Source organism: Vulpes vulpes, chromosome 6 (genome assembly GCF_048418805.1).
Source record: "Vulpes vulpes isolate BD-2025 chromosome 6, VulVul3, whole genome shotgun sequence".
NCBI lineage: Eukaryota > Metazoa > Chordata > Mammalia > Carnivora > Canidae > Vulpes > Vulpes vulpes.
Genome location: NC_132785.1, coordinates 125906889 through 125932193, shown reverse-complemented (window position 1 = coordinate 125932193; position 25305 = coordinate 125906889). Strand labels below are relative to the sequence as shown.

The window sequence follows — 25305 nt, the reverse complement described above, 5'->3', positions numbered from 1 at the left end:
CCTTATATTTCTTCATTTGCCCATGGGTTATTTAGAAGTGCTTTGTTAAATTTCAAAACAAAAAACAGCAAACAGGGACACCTAGGTGGCTCAGCGGTTGAGCGTCTGCCTTGGGCTCAGGGCATGATCCCAGATCCAGGGTCGAGTCCTGCATCAGGCTCCCCAGAGGGAGCCTGCTTCTCCCTCTGCCTATGTCTCTGCCTCTCTCTCTCTGTCTCTCATGAATAAATAAATTAAAATTTAAAAAAGCAAAAAATAGAAGTGTTTTGTTTAATTTTCAAATATTTGGGAATTTTCAAGATTTTTTTTTGATTTCTAATTTGATTATTGTAATCGGAGAACATTATATGATTTCAGTTCTTTTCAAATTATTTATTATTATTTTTAAAAAGATTTTATTTATTCATGAGAGACACAGAGAGAGAGAGAGAGAGAGAGAGAGAGGCAGAGGGAGAAGCAGGCTCCATGCAGGGAGCCCGACGTGGGACTCGATCCCGGTTCTCCAGGATCACACCCTGGACTGAAGGCGGCGCTAAACCGCTGAGCCACCCGGGCTGCCCTCTTTCCAAATTATTTAAACAATTCTTAAACCACTTTATTTTTTAAGCTTTTCTTTTTAAAAAATTTTAAAATTAAAGCTTAAGTGACATACAATATCGTATTAGTTTCAGATGTGCAACACAGGGAGTCGATATTACATACATTACAAAATGGTCGCCCCTGTAAGTCTAGTTACCATCTGTCTCTAGCGATGAGTTTTGATTTCACGGTTGGAACATTATCACTGTTTTCAGTGTGTGTTTTTATAGTTTCCAAGAACAGTAGAAACAATACAGTTCCTAAACGTAGCACTTGTTTTCTAACACGTGGATTGAAACAGGTCTGTCTGTTACTTTTGATGGAAAAAGAGAAGATTACTTTCCTGACCTAATGAAGTGGGCCTCTGAAAATGGAGCCTCTGTTGAGGGTTTTGAAATGGTCAACTTCAAAGAAGAGGGCTTTGGTTTGAGAGCGACGAGAGACATCAAGGTGAGTTTTGATCGCTTGGTGCGGGGGCCCTCAGTGTGCTTGGATTGTGCTGTGGGGCGAGCATAGGACATGGAGACAGGTGTCTGGGCTTATTCTGACCTCGTGGGCAAACAGGCAGTGCACAACCAGCATTCCACTTCCTGCTGTGTACTCGTGTACTCTCTTAGCTGACCTGGGGCCCAAAGAGCCTTGCTAAGGGTTCTAGGCAGCTCCTTCGGGTCGGTCCTCCCATGGGAGCTGTGCTGCTAACCAGTGACCCGAGACAAGTCAGTTCATGTTTCTGAGCCTCTGTTAGGAGACCACAGAACATGCCTCAAAGGATTTTGAGACTTCAAGAGAAGGATGTGGGCTCAGGTGGTTAGGAGGAGGAGCGCACAGGACCTGTGATAGAGGGGATGTGGAGGTGGGTAGATTGGGGTGGAGGATGGGCAGTGTCAAGGGTGCTTACTGGTTCTGGAGGGGGTAACTGAGTGGTTGGCAGTGTCCCCTACTGACACCATACCACCAGAGCTGAAAGGGAGAGAGGAGTAACACATATCTGCTAAAGGATAAATGCCTTTTCTCTGCCCTGGGTCCTTCCAGATGAAGGAAGCAGCAGCACCCTGACATTCCTGGCCTCTTTCCACCCCTCACTCATGCTTCTCTTAGAGAGGAGGTATAACTTAACCTGTTTGATGATTCACAGAGAAGGAACTGGTCTTCGCCTGTTTCTTGATGGGAGCCGGTTGCCCATATGCATCCATTGTGCTCTTTCCACTGTGTGCTTTACAGAGGGGCAGGCCACACGTGGGGAGGCCTGTGGGGCTCCAGTTCTGCCTGTAACTAGGTGGAGGAGTCTGTCTAATTCTGGGATTCAGTAGGTGATATTTTGGGTGACCATCTGTTGTAGTCTTGTGTCTCTCTTAGTGGGTTCAGAACTTGGATGGAGGAAATGAATGTTATTTATTCAGGCCCCCTCAAACCGCAGGCAACATATTTGGCCAAGTTGTAGTTAACCTTTCATTGATATGTTGATAAACCATATGCCGGTTTATTAGATCCCTGTTAAACATCTAGTATGTGAATAGTACCTTGTTCATTATTCTACCAGCCTTCCAAGAAACCCAAGGTCTCTTCCTTCATCATGTTTATCATCTGTAGTAGGGAAAGAGATGCACATAGACAGCATCCAAATGGTAGACATTGAGAGAAGGAAAGAGTAACCAGGATGTCACATGTTCTCATGTATCAGAGGAGAAGCATCACTTGTGCGGATGCTTCCCCAAATATCTTAGCTGTGGTCTCTCTTCACTGTGTGCATTTTTTAAGCTTTACTGAGGAGTGATTGATAAACAAAAAAATTCACATATTGTTGACATTGTGACGGGTTGGACGTGCTATACCCATGATGTCAAACCACAATAAAGGCGCTGCTCTGTGCATGTTTTAAGCAGTGTAGGAACATACACAGCACATACCAAAAAGAAAATATTGGCAAAAAGTGAGATAAAACTTTGGGGAAAAAAATTCAGTAAACCTAAATATATATTTAGTCTTAGGGGCTTGTGCTTTTGCTGGTAACAGTTGTGCCTTAAGACAAGCATGTAGAGGAAGGAATATTCTCTAGCTTCAGAAATACAATGGCAAGAGCAGTTCATGTCGACAGGTTCATGTTTTTATTGTAGATGGAAATTTTGTTTTGCTTTGCTTTTAGAACTTAAAAATATAAGTGCAGCAAAGAAGTAATAGTTTCATGCTCCATCCTAAATTGCTATGTTTGCTTCAAGTTAAAGATGAAAGTCCTATTTTTTAATGTTTTTCCAATATATATGGTATATATGGTTGGTTTTTCTATTGGAAGCAGCATTTTAAACCCTGTTTGTGCTCATCTAAGTGTACCACAAATAATTATGTTTAAAAATACATTTGATAGTTAGAAATGAAGTGCTGATGTGCAGCCTTAAACAGCATTTCATCACACATGAAATTCGCTTTCTGACCATAGATGAAGGCATTGAAGATTGTGATATGTTTTTATGATTATATATGATTTTATTATTCTTTTTCCTCCTAGGCAGAAGAATTATTTCTATGGGTTCCACGAAAATTACTAATGACTGTTGAATCTGCTAAAAATTCAGTGTTGGGTGAGAATAATTTCTGACTGTTCAAAGCAAAGTGCAAATTATAAAAATATGATATTTTGTGGTGCTAAGGACCATATAGGGATGTTTTTTCAAACTAGTGAGATATTTACCCCCCCCCCCCCCATTCACATTGTTCTCTATGCCTGTAATCTGACATAGTAGAATGTTAGAAGAAAGGCCCATGTTACTTTAAGTATTACAAGGCTTTCCATTTATTTCTGTAACTTTAATATATATTTCGAATGAATACTTTTTAAGGCACTTTCTGGAACTGACACTGTTAACTTCTGGGTTAATTCAGGGCCCTTATATTCTCAAGACCGGATTCTTCAAGCTATGGGAAATATCACACTTGCCTTTCACCTGCTGTGTGAGCGAGCCGACCCTAACTCTTTCTGGCAGCCCTACATTCAGACCCTCCCCAGCGAATATGACACTCCACTCTACTTTGAGGAGGATGAAGTCCGGGACCTTCAGTCCACACAGGCTATCCATGATGTCTTCAGCCAATACAAGAACACGGCTCGGCAGTACGCCTACTTCTATAAAGTCATCCAGGTGAGTAGCTGGTTACGGTTTAAATGTACGTTTAACAGAGTACAGGAAGGGAAATTGATGGCATAGATGTTCCACTTCACATTTTATTACAGATGCTTAAACATTGTGCTTTTTAGGTTAAAAGGCATTCTAATTCTAGTCCACTGTTTTTGTACAGAAATATCCCTGAAGTATGATTTGAATGTATCTGACTTCATCAGCAGCCTGTTTTGGTATAAGCAGCCTTTGTTCCTAAGTTAAGAAAGTCTCTGAGCTTTTCTGAAAGGGAAAGATTACAATAGAAATTTAGAAGCTATAAAACGTATCTTATTCAAAAAGATGCTTTGTGTATAAGTTTTCCAAGAAAGTGGAAGGCTCTTTGTGGGTTTTTCATGTATATATTGGCATGTATTTTACTAAATTGTACTGACAGTTAATTTACTAATTTAGAATGCTGAGTTCTTTGTGTCTTCAAAGTGTGCTGTGTATTATATTAATTTTAATTAGTTCTAGGTGAAAGTGCCCTGTAAAAACATCTGTAAAGTTATGAACATTTGAATTACACCTGGTTACTCCTTTCTGTGTTTTGGAAGTGTGGCCAACATTTTCTTTCTTTTCTGGTCAAACCGCAATGAGACGAGTCAGAGTCAATGTCACAGTTTCCTCCAGAGCTGAGACTGGGGAGTGTCTCTGCTCCTTACTTTCCTTTTCCTCAGTTGCTCAAGAATTAGCTTCGAGGCTGCTGTACCTGATCTTTGGCAGTGGGGATGCTATGAACCTTCCTACAATGTACAGGGAAGCCCCCAAACAGGGAATTTATCAACCTAAAATGTTAGTAGGGCTAAGGTTGAGAATTCTTGCTTTGTGCTTAAATATATAGAACAGAGTGTCTCAGGTACATGCCAAAGATCACCATCATTCCTGATGGGTTGGATGCCTGGGGCCTGACTGAACAGAAAGAGTGAGATGAACCTGAGTTGAAACCCAGATGCCATATCTCACTTGCTATTTAAATATAATTTGGAATTACATTTGACCTTTGAACAACATGGGTTTAAATGGTACGGGTCCACTCATACACAGTCATTTTCAGTGAGTGCAGTGCAGCATTGTAAGTGTATTTACTATTAGGATTCTCTTGATCACATTTTCTTTCCTCCTGCTCTGAGAATACAGCATGTAACATGTATAACATAATATGTGTTAATCGACTGATTGTCAGTAGGGCTTCTAATCAACAATAGGCTATTGGTAGCTAAGTTTTAGGGGAGTCAAAGTGATATGTAGGTTTCCTACTGGGTGGGGGTCAACACCCCATCCCCTGTGTTACTTGGAAAAGTTGCTGTTATTGTGGCAACATGAAATATTTCATGTTTTCAAATATTAACAGTTGGGGCAAATGTTTGTGTTTGCTCTAGTTTAAAAACCATGTTCAATGACATACCATGAAGTCAAGTTGCCATTGTAGGAACACAGCCCGGCCTTTTGTGGGACTGTACCTGCTGCTGCATGTGCCTGAGGAACCCCGTCCAAGCTTTGCACGTAGCGAAGGTTGTTACCCTGACAACGTGGTCCGTCCAGGTGTGGTCCTTTTTCAGAAGAACATGGGACATTCTCTTGACATCAGTAGATGTACTCTTGCAGGAAATTTCCTAATCAGTGGCTTAATTGTTGGAATAGGAACCCTGGCAGCCTGACAGGAGGCAAGCCACTGTAGCAGCGAGGAGGATCCAGGAGGGGACAAGGCGGAAGGGAGAGGGATTGCGTGACCATTCCTGACCAAGAAACACAGACTAAAGCAGAAGTTATCTTTCTAAAAACTATAGTTTGAGTCCAGCTGCTTTTCTGGTTGTAGAAGGTTTTCGCGGCTCCTGGAAATCTTCAGTAATGATCCAGAGTAAACACAAGTGTTAACGTTGTACTACTCTTATTTTGTTAGATCAGGTTTTCTCACTTCAGCACCAAACCCTACCTCTTTCTCATGCTGTTCCAGGATCAGATGTCAGGCTTTTGCTCCATTTTAATAGATCACTCTGACACTGCATCACCGCACAGGAGGAGAGAGTGGGCAGTGTTACACCAGTTTGTACTTAACATCTTCATTACAGTGACCTGCCCTCAGTTTTGATTTTCAGGGCATTGTGGCTCCTAACCTTTTTAGGGTCATGGGACCCCCTCTTCCCAGAGAAATGTATGTCTTGTATCAGATGCTTGCATACCCAATTACAGAACCTGATTGTAGTTTTTAGTTATGAGTTCCCATTTAAACCCATTTTCCTAGGGCTGGGCATGGGAGCCAAAACCCATTATTTTTCTCCTGAGCTGATTGTTGGCTCGAAGGTCTGCGGGCCACAGCTCTTAGTCACTATCTCTGGGTGTATCAACAGTGTGACTGCACCAGTGTGAACTTGGTTCCGTGTGTCTACTGGTGATCCCCAGTCCCTGGGAGAAGGGTGCAGGAAAGGGTAACAGTCAATTCAGCCTTACGTTTTACTTTAGGTGCCAGAATGTTTATTCTAAAAGGAGACTGGCATTAGTATTAATTTCTAATAATTATAAATTCCTTGAGGTAGATTTATCTGCATTGCATTTATTATTTTAATGTTTTTTTTCCCTCTTTCTCTTTGGTTGTTGTTGACTAAAAACTAGAAAAATTATTTCCCACTCTCTTTTCTCCCAGAGTATTTCCATAGTCAAGGGTTTTTTAGAGTAGCCAGTTGTTCAAATTACTTTCTGTCTTTTGCTTTATAGAGTTTGTTCAGAAGTCTTTCTGAGCCTCTGCTGGTTCTTATTTATAATAGTAGGGGCTTGGGCTTTATGGTCTTTTAAGTTTTTATATATATATACATTTTTAAAAGATTTTATTTATTTATTTATGAGAGATAGCAAGAGAGAGAGAGAGAGGCAGAGACATAGACAAAGGGAGAAACAGGCTCCCCTTGGGGAGCCTGATGTGGAACTTGATCCCAGGACCCCAGGATCATGACCTGAGCCAAAGGCAGACGCTCAACCACTGAACCACCAGGTGCCCCTAAATTTTTTATATTATATTTACATTGTGTTGTTGAGATGTACAATATACAGGGTTTTCTTTAGGTGTTCAGCAGATCATAGTGTGTAATCAGGAGCCTCAAACGCAAGGAATTTTGAGAACATACCTTGTATGAAGATAGAACGCCTGCTGGTGAAATCTTATACTGCAACTTAACAGTTGAGAAATGTCAACACCCAGACTCGAGAAGCTAAATTGGGAACTGTGGCTCAGCCAGATCCTGGAAGAAGCTTGTGTAGATTGAGAACCCTATGTGGTGGTAAAATTTCTGTCAATTTGTGAAGTGGGGACCAGCAAAGAAGAGAGGATTAATGGTAGAAGGCAGAACTTGGCATTTAAAACCATTGCAGAGTTTTGTGTAAGAGTACACCTAGCAGACCAGAACTTTCCAAAGTTCAGCTCCCAAGTTGAGACTTCTGTGTGGAAATATGGGACCATTTTTTTGGGGGGGGGGGGGGGGACACCAATTTTGTGATAGAAATCACTGGAAAAGTAGGATTTGGCTTATACCCAACTCTGATGTGGTATAATTGTGTGAAGGTGAAGAAATCCTATCAGATTTGACCTGACTTAACACAGATGAACGATAGTCCACATATTGCTCACCCATGCCAGTGAAAAACAAATTAACAGTTCCTGTGAATGAACAGTCTGTTTAATTTGTAATCCCATCTAACGGACCAGACACCGTGGTGTGGGGTGCCAGCTTATCCTAGGGTTAAGAGTGGTCTAGGCTCATGCACCTTTTCCTGTGTTGCTGAGCTTAAATATGATGCTTGTGTAAGGAAATGCAACTGTGTAACGTTTAATCGAATAGAGGTGTATCTATAAAATTACTATTTTCCATTGATCTCATAATTTACATATGTCCCACCTTACTTGGGTTTTGTCTTTTGTGTAGTTCAGACAGTTTAAGAGGTTCAGGGGAAGGGATGGAAATGGAGAAACTCCCTTGTGTGTTAACTGCCATGGGTTTCGATTGAGTGAGCTTCCACTCTATCTGTCTTAGGCTTCAGGATGGAATCAGATATTCCTAAGTTGGCTCTATTCCTTGAACAGGCCACTTCTCCTACCTAGCCAGAGCTATAGTGGCAGAAGATTCGAGCAGTCATACTCACAACTTGGCTGAAAACAGAGCCCACCAAGAGGCAGAGGAAGATGTCACACTTGGTTCTTGGCATCCCGAGGCAGTTGTGGCAAAATACAAACAGTTGCTCCTCCCATTTCTCGCTGTTCTAACTTGTCTCTGACAGAGGCACACAAGAATAGCACAAGATGTGAGTTGCCAGATAGATTTAGCCTGTGTTTTCCTAAAGCTCATGTCTACACGTAGAATCTGCTCCTACGTAACACCTTCGGGGCTGAGCATCCAGTTTGAGTATGAGGCTCTGGGCAGTAGCTTATTACTCTAAAGACCCCAACACCCAGAAGCTCTGGGGAGACATCTGTCAACATGCAGAGCTGTTTGTAGACATCCATGTAGGTAATGTGTGCTTGAGGGGCACCGTGAGGGAGAACATGCATGTGTATTCCTGTAACTGTCTCCGCTGGTGACAGAGGTTAAGAGCAGGCAGCTCCCAATTTGTGCACAGGTTGTGGCTCCCAGGTGGCATGGGGCTCCCCATGGTGAGCTTCTCCTGCTCTTGGTCCTTCCCCTCCACCTGGAAACCTGCATAAGAGTCTTCCTTCACAGGTCCACCAACCCCCTGCCTCCTCTGGACCTGGGATTTACTGCCCTATCTTTTCTTTTTAACCCGTGTGCTCTCTGGATTGTTGCGTTTTTCAACTAATACTCCTTGAGTGTCTCTCAGGTGTGTGAGATGGCATACTCGAGGACAGGGACTCGGATCCCTGGGGATACAGAGATTTTCTTCTTCTTCTTTAAAGGTTTTATTTATTTTAGAGAAGGAGAGAACGTGTGGGGGTAAGGGGAGGAACAGAAGGAGAGGGAGAAGCACTCCCTGCTGAGTGTGGAGCCCGATGAAGGGCTCGATCTCACAACCCTGAGATCATGACCTGAGCCGAAATCAAGAGTCACATGGTCAACCGACTAAGCCATCCAGGTGCCTCCAGAGATTTTCTTCTTAAATGTTTTGTTCTGGAGTGAACTTTCAGGTTCACACAAAAGTTGCGCACACAGCACAGAGTTGAAAACGTGGCCATGGATGGATGAATACTGCTTCCAGGATTCCATCCTCCTGACCTCGTTACCACTTACATGTTTTTCTTCGGAGGCAAACGTGTTCCAGATGTCTTCCAACTTCATGACAATGCCACATCTGTGAATAACTGCTGAGGTGAAGAGGGAGGAAACAGAGTCAGGGGTGATGGTGACGGTGATGGTGAGGACAGAAGAGACTGATTGGACAGGTTTGGAGGTGTTGGATGCAGGAGCAGTGAGTCCGTATTTATTCCTTGGCTGCCATGGTAACAGACTGAGTAGAGGCTGCAGGATGCAGAGGGAAGGGATGATTTCCGTTTGCAGGTTGCTCATCTGAGTTGACCTGGCCTCTTCTCATCAGGTAAGTAGTTTCTGTGCTGTGTGCTTCATGGGACTGGACCAGGAGGCAGGGCAGGGCTGGGGGGAGGTCAGAGTGGCTTCTGGGCACATGGCAGGAAACCCAGAGCTGTTCTTCCTTTGCAGCTGTGGAACCAAGGTGTGGGGCAGCTGGCCAGACCCTGAGGATGCCTGGGCCTGGGATCCCAGGCTGGGGTCAGAGCAGGTTTGCTAGCCCCATGTGCCCCGTATCCTTGAATCTCTAAAGTTGGTTCTGGTCTTAATTTTGGGACAAAGAAGTGGTCCGGTGTTAAGGGCAGTGCAGTGGTGTCTAAAATCTCCCTTGGGCTATTTTACAGAAAGCTGGGTGTGGCCTGCTATCTGTGAGGCCCCTGCTGGTCAGGTTGCTATTTCTAGCTGCAGAAAAATGCCCCTCCCGCCCAGCCTGTCTCACTCTGAACGGAGGTGGGAGAGGCTCAGTCTCAGGAACCCATGCCTCTGCCCTGCCCGTGGCCTTCCCTGAAAGCCCAGAGGAAGCTGGCAGTCCTCTCTTTATTGTTATCCTTACTGGTTCAATTTTTAATGATGTAAAAAAATGTGAAAGCACTGGACCTTCGGAAATCAGTGCAGGCTTGCGTATTCTCTGTAGAGATTCCAGTGCCATTACAGTCTTTGTTAGAGTCCCAGGCTGTCTTGCTGAAACGTCCTGACTTGTGTCCTTGCTTGTTCCTGATCGCTGACCTTGGCCACTATTAATTTATGTTAAATGTGTAAGAGTGTTGTCTTATCATGTTCTTAATGTAAGATTTCTGATTTTGTAAATTATCCATTCCTCGACATATATGCAATTTTTCTCATTTTCATAAAAAAGGCTGCAGATATGTCATTAAAAAATCTGATTTGAGTTTTTAACTGTGTTCACTTGTTTTGCATACTAATGTTAGAGCAGGGCAGATAGATTCGAACTTCACCTTCCAGAATCCAGAGAGTGGTCCCTGTTTCCTCTCTTTTTTCCAGTTTAAGTTTCAATAGCCTCTGGGAAGCTCAAGAAATGAAATGCTTTTTCTCCGTATTCATGGCCCTAATTGGGGAGAGTGGGCCCCATGTCCTGGCGGTGCCAGGTATTCCTGTCTTGTCAACTGCAGGATGTTGCTGGAGGGCATTTAGTAGTGTGTCTGTATAGGGGAGGCTTGGCAGCCCCATGCTCTGCATCCTCCTGTAGAAGTTCTCAGGTACAGATTCGGCATCTCCCATCTGCCCTGTTTGCTGCTGACCTCCTGTCTCCTGCCCTTGCCTGTTCCTGTTGACTCTTGTCACTGGAGGCTCCTGAATCACAGCCTCCCTCCCCTTTCTCATCTGCTCACCTGACTTGGGATTCTGGGGTCCTTCGGAAATCTTCCATTGTTGCTAATCAGGATTAGGAATAGCTGTCCAACAAAGCAGGCACATAGATTGTCCCCATCTCCTACTGTACACATCACCTGGGCATAAGCATGTTCATAGAGGCGCCTGAACAGGTACAGCAGACAGAGCCACAGGGAAAAGATCTTACACACGTGCCCCTCTTGGCAGGACTCAGGAAGCAGGAGAACTAGCATGTGTGGTGATGTGTGCTGTATGTGAGGCACTGTAACAAGAACTTTCTCTCCTGTTATTTTCATAGTGAGGAGGAATCGGAACTAGTGTCTTCGCATAACAATCTGAGACAGAATTAGCCAAATCAGTTTTAGAAGAGACCCATCCACCCCAATACCAGGCCCAGGTCACTGGTAGTTAAATTTATGTCTGAAGAAGTTACAGCTTCAGAGGTCAGAGACAGGGCCTTGCTCCTAAGATGCTGTTCATTGAGCCTCTGCATGCCAGTGGCCAAAGGGCTTGGTGAGGCTCCTCCTGCCCTCATTCTTAACCCGTAGCTGCGCATCACCCCATTTTCCAGGAGAGGAGGCAGGCTGAGGGCGAGAAAGCTGGCTGGAGCTGCTGATGGAGAGTCAGAATTAAAGCCTTGATGTACCCCACCCTCCCTTCCCGGGGGCTGTGTGTCCCACTTCCCTCCATCTCTCCAAACCTATCCTTACAGTTCCTTCCGTCCCCTGGCTTTACCAGTCATGGCTCTTCCCACTAGTCAGATCAATAGAATTTTGTGAAATCTCTGCAAGTTTAAAAACAAGTCTCAAAAAAGAATCTTTCTTGAAACTGGCTTTTTTTTCCTCAGGTCCCCCCATAAGTTCTGGAGTCATAAATTCCCTCACATCTGGGACAGGATTTTGAGGTTTTATTTTTCTGTACACTAGAAGACGGGACTTGCTCTTGTTTCTGAGACCCAGGATAAGTGCCCTGATGAGTGAACACACTTGTGACCACTCTTGTTGGTTGATGCTGCTGCCCTGCAAAACTGTGCTGTGTGTGATTTCTGAATGGTTTAGGAATGATCTGCTTGGTCTAGGCCACAATCACTGCATAGCCACTGTTGGTATTTGTCATCTAGTCTCAAGGAAGACAACAGAACCAATAGAGTGTGTACATACATAGAGAAGGAAATGTATTTTAAGGAATTGGCTCATGGAGTTATAGAGGCTGGTAACTAGAATTTACAGGTTGGACCAGCAGGGGGAGACCTTAGAAGGAGCTGATGGCTGTGGGTAAAGTCCAGAGTGGCTCCTGTAGGATTCCCTCTTGCTGGGGGAGGTCAGCCTGTGCTCTATGCAGGCCAACAGCTGATTGGATGAGGCCCACCTGCATTAGGTAAGGCCGTCTGCTTTACTCCTACCCCACCAATTTAAATGTTAGTTTCATCCAAAAACGGCCATACAGAAACATCTAACATAACCACATATCTGGACACTGTGGCCCAGCCATGTTGCCACATGAAATGAATCACCACAGTGAGCATGCTATTCATTTCTCTCACAGCACTTGTCACCCGTCTGGACTTAATCTTGAATTTATCTGTCTCTTCTCCGGAGTGCGAGCTTCACAGGCAGGGGCCTTTCTTTCCTGGGCACCATGTGGCACTGCTGTCCACACAGTGCCTACCGCACAGGATGCCCTGGCAGAGCTTGTCGAGCCTGGGAATAAGTTGCCTTCCAGATCTCCACATGGAAGTCACGTGCGGTCAGGGCCTCTGGGGCAGGTGAGGGGCCAAAGTCCAGCCTGTCCTAGCTCCACCTGCTGTTCCCTGCAGAGCTGCCTCCTTGCAGACAAGTAGCCTTTTCTGGTTTATACAGAGGTCCCCGGCAGACACTCTTACCCTGATGGGACAAATGCTAAACCTGATGGGACATAGAGGAGCCAATGTAAGTAAGGACTGTCCTGAGGATAACAGAATATTCTTCCCGCTACTTGAGGCTCTTGTGGCTCTGGATATCCGTGCCCTAGCCTTTCTTCCTCTGTCTTGCAAGAGATGAAGTTTTCAGTGAAGGAAGAATTTATCAGACCCTTTGCTTTTATTTAAAAAATTTTAAAATATTTACTTATTTGAAAGAAAGTGAGAGCATGAGCACAGAGAGGCAGACTCCCTGCTGAGCAGGGAGCCTAACGTGGGGCTCAATCCTAGGACCTTGGGATCATGATCTGAGCTGAAGGCAGGCACTTAACCAACTGAGCCAGGTGCCCCTCAGATCTTCTGCTTTCAGTAGATTAAATCTAGAAGCTCTCCAGACAATTGGTTTATATTCTTTTGGACAGTTGTATTTTTCTCTGTTAAAAAAAAATCATCTTTATTCTCTAAAAGATCAGGTGATGTGAAGTATACTCCCCAAAACTGTCAGCTTCTGTTTTCTTTTCTTTTTTTTTTTTAAGATTTTATTTATTTATATGAGGGAGAGCGAGCAAGCAAGCATGCACAAGTGGAGGGAAGGGCAGATGGAGAAGCAGACTCCTCGCTGAGCTGGGAGGCTGAGATGATACGGGGTTTGATCCCTGAGATCATGACTTGAGCCCAAGGCAGATGTTCAACCAGTTGAGTCACTGGAATACCCTGGTGGCTCCTGTTTTCTTAGCATCGTCTCCCGATTTTCACTACCTGGCCTCTACGCTTAGATTCCAGGAGTTCTCTGCAGGTAGTCACTGGGCCATTTTTCTTCCCCTTCTCACTGGGTCTTCTTTTGAATAATGCACACCTCCAGCAGCTGTGTCCCATGGGGAGTCTCTCCAGCCAGGGCTTTCTGATTGCTCCAGGCCTCATGTTTGTTCTCTGCATGACTCCACTGAATTGCCCCTCCTCCACTCTGCTTGTTGACCTGGAGACCGAGGGGAGTGATTTCCTCCTGACCCTCTTTTTTTTTTATATATATAAATTTATTTTTTATTGGTATTCAATTTGCCAACATATAGAATAACACCCAGTGCTCATCCCATCAAATGCCCCCCTCAGTGCCCATCACCCAGTCACCCCCACCCCCTGCCCACCTCCCCTTCCACCACCCTTAGTTTGTTTCCCAGAGTTAGGAGTCTCTCATATTCTATCTCCCTTTCTGATATTTCCCACTCATTTTTTCCCCTTTCCCCTTTATTCCCTTTCACTATTTTTTATATTCCCCGAATGAATTAGACCATATAATATTTGTCCTTCTCCGAATGACTTATTTCACCCAGCATAATACCCTCCAGTTACATCCACGTCGAAGCAAATGGTGGGTATTTGTCGTTTCTAATGGCTGAGTAATATTCCATTATATACATAAACCACATCTTCTTTATCCCTTCATCTTTCGATGGACACTGAGGCTCCTTCCACAATTTAGTTATTGTGGACATTGCTGCTAGAAACATCGGGGTGCAGATGTCCCGGTGTTTCATTGCATCTGTATCTTTGGGGTAAATCCCCAGCAATGCAATTGCTGGGTTGTAGGGCAGGTCTATTTTTAACTCTGAGGAACCTCCACACAGTTTTCCAGAGTGGCTGCACCAGTTCACATTCCCACCAACACTGCAGGAGGGTTCCCCTTTCTCCACATCCTCCTGACCCTCTTGCTGAGGGTTTCCTCCTAGAAGTCACTGGGCGTCCCTGCCACACACGTGGCTGCAGCAGAGCACCCTGCGATGATCAGCACTTTTAGATCTAAAGTGTGTTTTTGGAGAGCTGTTTCTCTTGGCTCCCCTCTGTTCTTAAATCCTCAAGCTCAGCACACATTTTGATTTGGGGAGTTTCCCCTTTCACGGGTCAACTTTATTCTTTCAGCTTAGAAGATAAGTGAGTTCTAAATATTAGTAGTCAGAAACACAGTATGTGCTTATCTTTATATTGAGTCTCATCAGGAAAAAAACAGTAACAGTTTTGTTTTTTCTTTAAGTCAAATAACTATTTGAAATATTTGCTGATCATAGTGGAGTTTTGCTGAATGTTTGGTGGTAGGTGCTATAAGGAGATTGAAAAGTCATACAAGATCCTTGTCTTTTCAAAGTTTATGGTAGAGTTGGGAGGGACTCAATTGGCAGGAAACATTGAAGAACAAAAATGGTAAACAGAGGCAGTAACTGCTCTCTGAGCTCTGGGATGCCTGGGGCAGGCTGGTGGTTGTGGCTTGAAAGGCAGAATTATCTGGTTGAGAGAAATACTGTCAGTAAAGGTCTGGATTGGGGGCGAGCAGGGCATATCCAGAGGAGCCCGAGAAGATAGCCCAAGCCGAGCAGAGGCCACAGCCCCTGCAATGGAGGGAAGTCATTGCAGATTTGTGGGGACCGGCTTCCAGAAGTCTGACATGTGAACCTCCCCAGGCTGTCTGTGGCTTCTGTGGCTCAGGCCATTGTGGGACGAGATGACTGTGACTTAGCTGGTCTGTTTATGTGACACCTGCTCATGTCACCCAAACTCTGTGAACCTCAGTTTCCACAGTTACAATCCAGCCTATCTCCCAGATTTGCAAGTGCAGCTGAGATATCAGGCCTTTCTAAAATGCCAGCCGTGGTCTTGGTGTTATTAACCAGCAGCTAGGTTTGAGCACCCTTCAGTTCATGTCATGAAGCAAATTTCCTGTGCTGGATGTAAAACACAAGAGAATGAAACAGAAAGGCCTGTTCATAGGAGCTGGGATGGAGGGCACAGCAGAGAGGGGGTGGGGATAGACAGAAGGAGGGAGAACATGAGGCCGAAAATGCAGCAGGAGCCTGGCTTGAGGGCTGTCAGCAGGCCTTGGGGTTTGTGTCCTCATGTGATGGGGAGCAGCAGCAGCCGTGGGACCACACTGGCCTGGGTTTGCCTGCTTGCTGATAGATAACCTCAGAAGCAGGGAGGCCAGAAGACAAGCAAGCCTGAGGGATATGAGAAGGACTTGGAGTTGGTAGCATCTGATGACACACCGGGGGTAGGGATGTAAGTACGATCATGAAGTTTCTGGAATACACTGGCTTTAAGTGTACCTTCTCTGCCTCGCTCCTGGACCGACTCTACCAGCCTCTCTATAACTTCCGTGGTTTAGAAAGGACAGTTTTGATCCTAAATTTTGAGCTTATTCTAACTTGTTTAAACCCAAGACTTACCCAAGTAACTTGTACCTGAGTTTTCTATCTAGACAGGTTGATTTTGCACTTTGGAATATATATTTCAAGCAGAAATCTTTAGTATGCAAAAGTCAAGTGTGGGGCAAATTTTTATTGTGAAAGTATAAGCCTGTGAAAGTGAAGGTTTTAATGGAGGTGCTTGGCCAACCTTAACCGCAGTGGTGCACACACAATGGCACGTCTGAAGGAAAAGCTGTCAGAAGAGCAGCTTTCAATTTAATTTTATCCGGGATTTCAAGACCAATTCTAATGAGTTTTAAAATCTTTGTGTCAGCCTCATGTTTATTCTTTAAATGCTGTGAAATCATTTAAAATTAATAAGCCAGTTTTCATTTGACAGTGTCTACGTCGGAAATGCTACCATCAGCTCTGAAGTCTTTGCTTTTGTGTGGTCTTATCATTCATCTAAAGTGAATTAGTGGCTGTGGCTTCTAGAACCAGTAGGACATCCACTTCCCGTTAATGGGCAAGTAGACTACCTGACAGACCACCTAGATCCAGCTGCTGTGTCTAAGTACTGACACCATCACCCGAATGTGAGTGATGTAGTGACAAATGAAGTATTCCAGTAAATGTGGGTGTGAAGTTTCCCTGGGTTAGTGAGGTGCTCGACCAGGATGCACTGGGGACTCAGGGACTGTGTTCCAAAGCTGAGGAAGGTTTGTCGGGAAGTCAGTCTTTTCCCGTACGCTCCCTTCTTCCCCACGAGAAGTCTTACCACATGTGGGCCTTTCTCTCTCTGGTAGTTCCTCTGAAATGCGAGCACACTTGTTGGGTGCCTCTGGGCTGCAGAGCGCTCACGGTGCCATGTCTGCTTTCCCAGACCTGGTGGAAAGCCCAGTCAGGACAGCAATGGAATAGCAGTTTGGGGACCAGCCCAGAGGCAAGAGAAACAGCAGGAAGAGTGGGGAGTCGGGAGAGCCTTCGCAGAGGTGGGACGCCACCTGACCCTGAGGAAGGTCCAGGAGTTTGCCAAGTGGAGAGCAAGGGGTGCAGCCTAGCTGCTCAGTGTACTGGAGTGTGATGTGCCCGGAGAGAGGAAGAGATGGTGGAGAGACAGAAGCTGGAAGGGAGAGGGTAGGGCCAGCAAGTGCACTCAGTGCCATCTTCGTCAGGTGTGGCTGCATGGGACCCTCACAACAGCCTCCCAAGGTCCACTTGCTGTTATTCCCATTTGACAGGTGAGGAAACTGGGGCCTGTTTGCCGGTCTGTCTGTTCTAGGACTTAAAGCCATACCTAATTATTGGTACTGGGAACGGAGATTCGTGTCTGACACTGAAGTATTTACTCTGTCATGCTGACTTATCTCATGACCATGGGAGCCGGTCACTCACCCCATAAACATTTATTGAGTACCAGCTGCTCAGTGAATCTGATTTTTAGGTCAGCACAAGCTATTGAAATGTTTTAGGCAGTGGATGTTGCCCTCAGGAGTCCTGCTGAAATGGTAGCACCACGAAGGCAGGGTTTGGCCTGTGTTGTATAGTTCAGGGACCCAGGCCAGTGACTTGCTGTCACCTGTCAGAACTCAGTTATCAGTTCTTGGGTGGGGCCGAGAGGAGGTAATGACTGAGGTCATAATGTTCGCACTGTGCGACACAAGTCTGCATTTTCCGTTCAACGTATGGGCAGACACTACCTTCTTGGAGAGGCTACTCTAGGTATAAAAGCACCATAAAAACAGGACAATGGGCCACATCAAATGTGCATCAAGGAAAAGGCATTCCAAGCCAACCTTACTGGCTTTTTAATTTATTTATTTTAATTCTTATTTTTTTAAAGATTTTACTTATTCATAGAGACACACACACAGAGAGAGGCAGAGACACAGGCAGAGGGAGAAGCAGGCTCCATACAGGAAGCCTGACGTGGGACTTGATCCCGGGTCTCCAGGATCACACCCCAGGCTGCAGGCGGCGCTAAACCGCTGTGCCACCGGGGCTGCCCCAGCTTTTTAATTTAAAGAGATACTTAATCTCAGCAGACTCGGCTCCAGATGCTGCAGTAGAGTGCTGTCTGAACACGGTTAGGGAGAGCTGATGGCTGGCATCAGGCCACAGCACGGCCTCCAGGGCCGACTTACTGGCCCTGCCATGCTTAACACTTGGTGGGATGGAGGTGAAGACCTAGGAGGCACGCTGACCACATTTCTTGGATGGTGGAAAACCAACAAGAAGGCTTTGTGTGTACATCAAGCCTGTCTTGGCACATAAAACTGACCCACGAGAAGGATGGGATTGAGCAGGAGTCATTTGGAGGCAGGAGGTGTGTGTGTGGGGGGGGAGAAGACGTGACAAGACATCAGAGCCCTGGCCCCATTCTCCCTGAGTGGCTCACTTGTGACCACAGACAAGTCACTCATGCTCTCTCAGCCTTGTTTCCACACTTACTGAAAAGGGCAGTCTGCCTGGTTTCCCCTGCAGAAGTGTGAGACCAGGTGAGAAATGGAAGAAAGGGTTTTTAGACATAGAGCATTTTACAAATGCATGTTTCTTAAAGAGAGGCTCCCTGTTACTGTCCTCTGGGGTCCCAGGGTGCATCTTTTGGGAGGTATGGAACGCACTGCTGGCCTCTGGTGGTTCTGCTGGGGGACTGTCCCTTCAAGGCACCCGTGGGCATAGAAGGTGCACATGTAGCGCTGTCTCTACTCAGTCTCCAGCTCACAGGCTAGTGGGAGAAATAAGACAAGGTAAGCTGACAATACAACATCAGACACAGTATATGGTAATAGGCAGAGTTCACTACTTGGTGTAGGATCAATTACCAAAATTCTAGGGGAAAGTGGCTAAGAGAACTTCAGAGGCAAGGAAGAGTCTAGTGATTTAAGAGTTTACCACATGTAAACAATGACTATACTCTAAAGGCAGTATAGATCAGTAACAGCTTCACATGTTGAATATTATAAACTTTTTAAAATAAGATTGATGTATCATCTCTCTGGGCACTATACATGAGAAGAAATAGAAAAAGGCGAAAGTTACGTGTATCTATTGAATTATATCATAGTGATACCAAGTAGGCTTTGGACTATATTAGTTATTCTTGAAAACGGCCCATATTAACAGAATAAATATATGATAGAAAAAAGGTTGAGGACATTTAGTAACCCCCTGTAGTAAAGACAGATAGTTTGGGTCATTTTCTGTTGATTTTTCATTTTCTTTAATTGAGATTTAACTTCCACATGTAAAGTACACATATTAAATACAGACTAGTTTTTATCCAAAGTAACCACCACCGAGATCAAGCAATGGCACGTGTCTAGCACCCAACAAAACCCCCGGTGTCCTGTCCCAGGCAGGACCCATCCTCCCTTTTCAGGAGGGATACATTCCACACTGTCAGCACAGTGTAGTTTATGAGTCTGCATGCGGCTGTAGGGTAGAGTCCTATGGCATTCACTTGCTGGCCTCCAGCTGCTTGGGCTCCCCGAGATGTCCACACAACTCCTCCAGCTGTGGGTCAGCTGTACCTCGCTCTCGTCATGGCCGTGCAGTCCTCCATCACACACACACCCCACAGTCTGTGCATCTACCCTGTGGAGGGACGTTTGCATTTCCAGTTTGGGGGGGCTACTGTAAAGGAAGCTGCCCTAAGTGACCTTGTGTCATCTGCTTGTGGATACATGCATCCCTTCCCTGTGGGCACTCCCTGGGGGAGGAGTTCTTGGGGTTTCAGGCAGTCACATACACAGCTTCAGCAGACACTGATAAACTGGTTTCCAGACTGGCTGAACCAGTGTATGTGCCACCAGCTATCCATGAACATTCTGGTCGCTCTCTTCCCCCACCCCAGTGCTCTGTTAGATTTTCTTCTGCACGTGCAGGGGGTGTGTCTCCTTGGAGCTCTGACTCCCCTTCCCTAGTGACTGGTGGGGTCTAGCATGTCTGTATTTGCTTATTAGCCACTTGGATATCCTCTTAGGGAGTGCCCAGCCACATCTTTTACTCATTTAAAATACAATTATTATAATGTATTTTACTTAACTTGATATACATGAAAGAGTAACCTTTAAACATATTAATATAATACTTAATAATGTATTTTACGTTTTTTATAGGAAATTTTCACAATGCAGTGCTTTTTGGGGGGGCAGGGAGTATATTACACTAAGGTTTTTAATTGTGATAAACTATATGTAACCTTAAATCTTCCATATTAACCGTTTTAAGAGTACAAGTCAGTGGCATTGGTTACATTCATAATGCTAAGCATCCATTAGCACGCCTGTTCCCCAGATTTTTTTTTTCATCACTCCAAACAGAACCTCTGTAAACACTCAGCAAGAACTCCCCATCTCCCTGTCCCCTCCTGAATCACCCATTTATAATTTGGCGTTTTCTTATGAGGCATGATTAATGACTGTGTCCTCCCAGTGGCTCGCCTAGTCCCTTTCTTAATGAAAGCCTTTGATGATCAGAATTCTTCATTTTAACATCCAGTGTATCAGTTTTATTTTTCAAATAAGGTATTTTTTATGTCCTTCTAAAGAACTCTTTGCCTAGCCCCAGGGTTCCCATCTGAGAGCATTTTGCCCCTTGGGGGACAGAGACAATTTGGCTGTCAGAGCCAGGCCAGGGATCCTGCTTTACCTACAATGCACAAGACAGCCTGCAACAAAGAATGGTGTGGCCTGAGAGGTCAGTGCTGCTGCAGTTGGGAACCCTTGTCTAGCACGGGACCGTGAGGATGTTCTTGTGCTTCTGGAAGCTTTATGGCTTCACCTTTCACGTGTACCCAGGGCCCACCTCTCCTTAGCCCCTGTGTATGCAAGGAGAAGGATTTGAGAGAAATCTGGATTCTTCACATCTTTGCCCCTAGCCTCTTTTTTAAACCAAAACTCAGTACATGATTGGGAGCTTTATATGGAACACAATAACATACAGAACTAAGGTTTTGGTAGTTGGTGGCCTAACAGCAATATTTGGAGTATGAATGTAAATGGTCTGGCATTTGCAGAAAATGGAGAATTTTTCCCCTTTCAATCTAATCAGTAAGGACTTGATTTAGAGCTTTGTTGTTGCTGATACTTTGTAATTGTCAGGTTGCAACGGGGGAACAAATCACCTCACCTAGAATGTGTTGTGGTGGGACGCCTGGGTGGCTCAGTGGTTAAGCGTCTGCCTTTGGCCCAGGTTGTGATCCTGGAGTCCAGGGATCGAGTCCCCCATCGGGCTCCCTGTGGGGAGCCTGCTTCTCTCCCTCTGCCTGTGTCTCTGCCTCCCTCTGTGTGTGTGTGTGTGTGTGTGTGTCATGAAGAAATAATATAAATAAAGAAATAAATACAAATCTTTAAAAAAAATAGAATGTGTTGTGGGATGCTAATTACTCACTGTTGAAATAGGCTCTAGGAAGGGGGTCAGTTCATCTAGGGTTAAAACCTTAATGTCTTACTTTAAATCGTTAAAAACACATGTTGCTGTTTTGGGGCACCGCTAGTTCCCCTTTTACTACATTTGTGAATGGTGTGCACTAGAAAATGCTAGGTTTGGGATCAGCCCTTGTGTTTGAGTCACAGCTGTCCTCTCAGTGACCTAAGGGTTGGCAGGTCAGGTAGCCTGTTATCTCACCTTTACTGGTGGCACCAAGTGCTGCCTTATTTTGGTACTGGGAGGAGTAAGTAAGAAGTGGGGGGGTCTTCACATAAGTGGAAGGTACCCACCTTGTGGGCCCACCCAATTTTTAAAAAATTTCTCACTCCAGTATGTGTTATATAGAGACAGCACTTGGAGTGGTCAGGTGAATGGATTCGGAGGCTCCTCCATTCCTAGCTGGGTGGCCTTATGTGTCATTTATCTATAAAATGGGGATGCGGGTAATACCTATCCTGCAGGGTTCCTGGGAGGTTGAAATGTTTTATCTGTAAAATGTCTAGGACATTTTGTGTGCCTGGCACACACTAGGTGTTCAGGAAACGTGAATTATTATTTTTACTGTTAACTGTTTGAGTTGAATTAGAAAAGAGTAGAATTCAGGTCCTGCCTCGATCAGCGATTTTCTACATAGACTGACCAGCTGACTGAGAACAGGGGTGATTAGCTCTTGAAATAACAGAGTTTGCTTGTCAGCACTGTGATTTCGAGGAGGGGTCATGGGTCATGGAGGGTCTCTTGTTGAGGAGAGAGATGTGAGCCAGAGGCACAACTTGACCTGCCTCCTTAATGGAGCCAGTTCAGAACATTGATGGTTCATTGCCATTGATGTCACTTGCTCAGTCTCACCAGATTCCTTATTATCAGGGCTGTTCCGAGCCCATGGAGGCCTGGGATGGACTCACTTCCATTTTGTTTCCACAGCTCCTAACCGGGTGTTTGGCATGTAGTAAATGTCCATTGATTAAGTTTTCCTTACTTGCAGGTCAGGTCTGAAACTATATTCACATCCCGAAGAAAAAGTTCATGGAGTGAGAATCTGGCCATGTGGTGTCGGAGACCTTTTTTTTTTTTTAAATGTGAAATTACTTTTTTTTTTTTTTTGAAATTACTTTTAAAGTTATGAACCATACAGGGATGTCTGGGTGGCTCAGCGGTTGAGCATCTGCCTTCAGTTCAGGGCATGATCCTGGAGTTCAGGTATCGAGTCGCACATCAGGCTCCCTGCAGGGAGCCTGCTTCTCCCTCTGCCTTTGTCTCTGCCTCTCTCTCTCTCTCTGTGTCTCTCATAAATAAATAATAGAATCTTTTTTAAAAGTAGTTATGAATCAGGGGATCCCTGGGTGGCTCAGCGGTTTAGCACCTGCCTTCGGCCCAGGGCGTGATTCTGGAGACCTGGGATCGAGTCCCACATCAGGCTTCCTGCATGGCACCTGCTTCTCCCTCTGCCTCTGTCTCTGCTTCTTTCTCTCTCTGTATCTCTCATGAATAAATAAATAAAATCTTAAAAAAATGAAATAAACAATGATGACTTTAAAAGCCATTACACTTAAAAAATAGTTATGAATCATACATACGTATAACAGAAAATATTAGAAAATGTTAGCTTGACAGCTTAAGGAAGACAATGTAAATTTTATTATATTTGGCAGGGCTTCAGTGATCCAGAACCTCAATCGGGTGGGTCTGGACAAAGATGGGGTCAGAGACCCTTGTGGGCAAAGCAGCTTCTCCCAGACTGCATTTTGCCATCAATCATATGTATATGCATGTGTACACGTGAAGAGCAGGGAGAGGTTTAAGCCGATAGCAAAGATCCTTTCTGTTCTCTTCCTCCGTGGCAGCTGGCAATAAACCCAGCATCTGGCTTCAGCTCGCATGGGTGTATGTTGCCCAGGACACTGGTCACAAACAGTGCTTCCTTGGACTCCACTCTTGGGGCCCATAGGTCTAGACTGCAGGCCCAGCCACACACACCCAAAGAACAGTGTCTTGGGCTGAAGGACTCTGGGGTAGCAGAGGGCTTGCTGTTGGAACCTGTCTGGAGTAGCTTACAACTTCCTTCATGCTTCACGATTTTCATCTGTTTCAAAGGAAAAAACAGGTGTATGGAACTAAAGAGACCAAAATAAATTCATGGGCATAGAAGGCAGGCCTTATGGAGGCTTCAGATTGGCTGGTTTTCATAAGAACTTTGGAAATTGAAGAGACTCCGAGGGCTTCTCTGTGGATTTGATGCTGCTGAAGCCTACCAGGGTAAAAGTAGTGGTCTCTCACATACTAGCTCCTCCGCATCTCTATTCAGAGTGGTCAGCATAGGAGTCAGAATGTGATATCTCCAAAAGCTGTGCTTTTGGGACTGAAATAGTCAGGGCTCGGGTGACTGAGTGCTGAGTGGAAGGGGAGACCAAAGGGGCAAGAAATTCTTTCACACATTAATGATGATCAGCAAATAGACCAAATGCCCCTCATTCTAAGCAAAGTCCCCTGCCTCCAATTTGAAGAGAATTAAGGTGTCCTGTGACCTTAGCTTCCCTGGCTTCTGTCCGCCCCTCTCCTGGTTTTCTCTTACCTACACCCTTCCTCTTTGTGTTCACTCTTCTGCCTTGTCTAGACTGCCCCTGTCCCCTTGCCTGCATTAATTTATACCGCCCCCATGTCTATTCTGTTGCTTCTCCCTTACCCCATGCATCATCTTCTGATTTTCCTGCAAATATGTTCATTTCCTTTTTCCTAAGAGGCAGAAGGTCACTAGCATGTGCCGAGTGCCTGGATCTGCAGTGAAGATGTCATGGAGCAGAGGCACAGCTGAACCTTGGTGGGCCAGCAGTGAGCCAGAAATAATACGTGGTTGTTCTAAGCCACTGTGATTTCAGAGATGTTTGTTACTACCGCAGATCCAGCCTGTCCTGATGGGTACCGTATGTCTGTGCTTCTGTGAATTGTTTGGAGAAGTTAGGCCTGGCCCACGTTTGTTTGTTCCTTTGAGGCTTAAAACAACACACGTTTATTAGCTCAGTTTACAGAGCAGGAATCTGGGTGTGGCCTAGTCAGGCCCTCTGTTTCAGGGTCTCCCATAGGTCGTGGTCCCATCGGGAGGCTCAGCTCCAAAAGCTGCTTCCAAGCCCACTCACGTGACTGATGGCAAGTGTCCTTTCCCAGGCCCTCAGTTCCTTGCTGGCAGTTGGCTGGAGGCTTGCCTTATCAGACCCTTAGTCTTTATGAGATTCTTGAACTTCACCGGCCCCCTCCCCCTCATTCTCTGCTTCTTGCCTGTTCAGAGACCTCACTCACACGCCTGTCCTCCACGAGTCCTCGCCCGATCTCTCTTTCCAACGTCTTCATCCTCTTCTCTGTAATTCCAGCGTGTGTCGTTTATTCTGGTGCGACGCGTCATATTTTACCCATCTGCACTGCCTGTGATGACAGCTCCATATGAGTAGGGAGCACATCTTACTCTTCTTCTCCACAATGCCTTATATTTAGCAGACAGGAATGTTCTATGAACCAATGGATAAAGCTTTGCTAGAATGCATGGAAGATGCAGAAATATGCTTTAGCAACTCTGGGGTGAAAGTGTACTGCTTTTGTGACTTTACTCCTTCATTATTATTTTATATGAAATAATAGCTACTTCATTTTGACAACTTCTCTGAAATTGATCAAAACTTTTTTTTTTTAAGTTTCCTAATACTTGCCCCTTTCCACATTTTTGCAAATATATTTTATCCTGTAGACACAGAACATCATGGTCAATACTACATTTATTGCATTATGTCCTGTTTTTTTGTGGACATAAATTTTAAGCATGGTAAGGAGGCTAAAAGACGTGATTAATTTGGCTGTCCTTATAATGGGTGCTTTATTTCCACTAAAAATGTCAGTGGGCATTTTCAAATGAAATGGGGAAGTTGTCTGTCTCTCTGAAGGATGTTTTCCTTGTTAGCATCATGTGCTAGTAGGTTACTGGGAGTAAGTTGAAGTACTTGGCTTTATTTTTCAAAGTAAAAGGTTAATTTGCAAAATAACCACAACTTGAGAGAAGTTAGCCATAGCAGCAGCAGCAGCAGCAGTAGTAGTAATTATAATAATAACAGGAGGGAGATAGATAAGTGCCCAGGACATTCCAGTCTGCCCACCAAGCTCCTAGGATTGACCACACTTCAGAACCAGCTGCTCAAAACCAGCCTGTC

The 25305-nt window shown here is 45.0% G+C and overlaps 1 protein-coding gene across 5 annotated transcripts in view; it reads left to right on the top strand.

The window, feature by feature from the left end:
• The window catches only part of SETD3 (SET domain containing 3, actin N3(tau)-histidine methyltransferase), a 79953-nt gene that overhangs the window by 19753 nt on the left and 34895 nt on the right, over positions 1–25305 (top strand). For all 5 annotated transcript variants that reach the window (XM_026012556.2, XM_072762271.1, XM_072762272.1 and 2 more), the window contains exons 4-6: positions 881–1029; positions 3083–3155; positions 3457–3713. In XM_026012556.2, coding sequence (XP_025868341.1) covers positions 881–1029; positions 3083–3155; positions 3457–3713 — 479 coding nt within the window. The remainder of the gene's footprint in view (positions 1–880; positions 1030–3082; positions 3156–3456; positions 3714–25305) is intronic.